This window comes from Eurypyga helias, unplaced genomic scaffold (assembly GCF_000690775.1).
Source record: "Eurypyga helias isolate BGI_N326 unplaced genomic scaffold, ASM69077v1 scaffold17041, whole genome shotgun sequence".
Lineage (NCBI taxonomy): Eukaryota > Metazoa > Chordata > Aves > Eurypygiformes > Eurypygidae > Eurypyga > Eurypyga helias.
In genome coordinates this window covers 3,727-5,986 of record NW_010229081.1, presented here as the reverse complement: position 1 = coordinate 5,986, position 2,260 = coordinate 3,727, and the positions used below count along the sequence as shown (strand labels likewise).

General features: G+C 43.5%; 1 protein-coding gene across 1 annotated transcript in view; it reads right to left on the bottom strand.

The window, feature by feature from the left end:
* TMEM59 (transmembrane protein 59) overlaps nucleotides 1-2,260 on the bottom strand; it is a 6,032-nt gene that overhangs the window by 2,618 nt on the left and 1,154 nt on the right. Inside the window, exons 2-5 of the mRNA XM_010160267.1 lie at nucleotides 1,167-1,261; nucleotides 817-969; nucleotides 448-532; nucleotides 61-145 (exon numbers count right to left, since the gene is read on the bottom strand). Coding sequence (XP_010158569.1) covers nucleotides 61-145; nucleotides 448-532; nucleotides 817-966 — 320 coding nt within the window. The 5' untranslated portion in view covers nucleotides 967-969; nucleotides 1,167-1,261. The remainder of the gene's footprint in view (nucleotides 1-60; nucleotides 146-447; nucleotides 533-816; nucleotides 970-1,166; nucleotides 1,262-2,260) is intronic.

The window sequence follows — 2,260 nt, the reverse complement described above, 5'->3', positions numbered from 1 at the left end:
CCCCCCCCCGAAAGGCCGTGATCCCCCTTACTAGGCACAGGTGTTCTAGAATGTACCTACATGGAAAGACACTTGAAAAAGCTCTCGTTTTCTCGCTCTTCAAAAAGCCCTCGGTACGTCCGTGAGCTTCCCGGACGTGGGTCAGCTGAAACACAGCAGCAACACAGTGGTCAGGAAGGCAATAAAGACCCAAATGCCCTAAGTTTGTCTACGCAGGAAGTTTAAAAGGAAGATTTTAAGTGGCTCTAGCTCGTGTGTTTGTTTCCAGCAGAGCTTGCTTTCCACCACAGACTTCGCTAAGCGTACACACTGCAGCCTGCGCCGCAAACAATTACATTTCAGCTTTCTAAAAATTTGCTTTCATGTGCCACCTGCAACATCATTTTTTATTTCTTGCATGACAAGGAACATTTGCATTTGCTCTTTCAAAGCAAAAGAACAACTTACAGGCTGTTTTACTCAGCGACAAGGATCCTCTTGTGTCTCCAGTCTCCTGATCAAGCTGTGGAACATACTGTACTTCTGGCTTTGACTGAAACAAAACGAGGAGTTAGGAGATCCTGCTAGCAGGTTTCCACTGATCTTATAATTTACATTTTCAGACCTAATACGGAAGTTAACCTTAAGACATGCACCGTTCACATAAATTTGATTTTACTTCTTTTTTTACCTGCACTGGCCCTAAAGGTAGTGAAATAATATTTAAAAAACAAGACACTTCTGACAGTGCTCCATAGTCTCTTCTGTGACTGAAAGGAGCAGAGTTAAACATTTAGCAGCCAGAAAACCTTAATCTCAACAAAAAAAGGCAAGCACCTGGAATATGACAATTTTGCCATCATCTGCTTGAAGGTAGAAGGTCCACGAAGACGTTATGAAGCTCTGAGCTGAATCCATCATGTCACTCCAGAATGATCTCACCAGTGTCAGAGGAAAGAGGAGATGAATTCTTGGCATCAGGGACATTAACTGCAAGCACAGCATTAACTAGTTTCCCACTTGTTTTTACATGAAAAGGACAGAAGTCATGTTCTTGCTCACCCCTCACCCCGTGTCTAGATTTCAGTCCTTAGGAAGGACTTCCATGCGAAGAAAGTTTTAAAAAGAGAAGAGGCACTGAGCAGAAAACAAGTAGGTGGTATTTGAAAAACATGTCATCTACTCACTTGCTCTTGCCTTAACTCAGCAAATGGCAATTGGTTCTGGCATCCAAGATGGCAAGCATATTGTTCATCAGATTGGGAGTATGCCTCAGTACAGGCTGCAAGGAAGAAGTTCCCCAAATGAGAAGATAAATTCTGCATTTTAGTTAAGAAAACATTCAGTGTAAGTTGGATCAGAAACAAAACAGCAGTTAAAGGACTGACAACCCCATTTTCGGGGAAACATACAGCAATCGCTCCAAGGGTAGCATTTGCTCTGAGGTCTAATGAGGGTTAAGGAATCAGAGAGAGATGAGGCAGCTGCAACCTGAATGCAATCAGGGCAATGGATCAGAAATGTTCCCTGGCCAAACTCAGGGATGCAAGTTTTCATCGATCCTCCCACTCTACCACTTTAGTTTTTCCTCTACGTATCATGTAAAAGATGAATCTTAAATAGGACAGAGGGACCATCAGTCCATTAAATCCCTTCAAGGTAACAACAGAAGTCATGGTATCACAGGAAAACCAAAGGAGCATTTTCCTGCGAGTGTGAGTACAGAAACTGCATTACTGACATTATGGAATATTTTTTTAATGAAAAATGAAGCCCACTCGTTGTTTTACAAAACCAGGCAGACAATACACAGGCATAGCCTTTCCCCTAAACTCTAAATCTTAGTGGACAGTGTTGCAGTACTACCTGAGCTGAAGGATCAGACCAAGGAGCAACACAGAGGACGGCAGCTCTGCCAGTTTTTGGCAGGAACAAATGGACCATCATAAAGGCCAAGAAGCTGACAGGAAGCACGGCACCAGCAGCTAAACATTTGAGTATTCAGCTCATAGCACCTGAACAGCAATTCCATGGTAAAACTGCCACCAAACTAGTGTTTGTAGGCATAAAAGAAGCATCAGAAGAGAGAATCGAGCTGCTCAGCCACGATGCACCTTGCCAAGCACAGAATCCTTAGTCAGGGCACCAACCAGCGTAACAGATTACAGAACATAAGCCAGCAAAAGACAACAGCCTCAGGAAGGAGAGCGAAACCAGAAAGAAAGCAACTGTTCAATTACCTCTACATGCGGTCTATTGCCACGTTACCCCTCTTTATGGC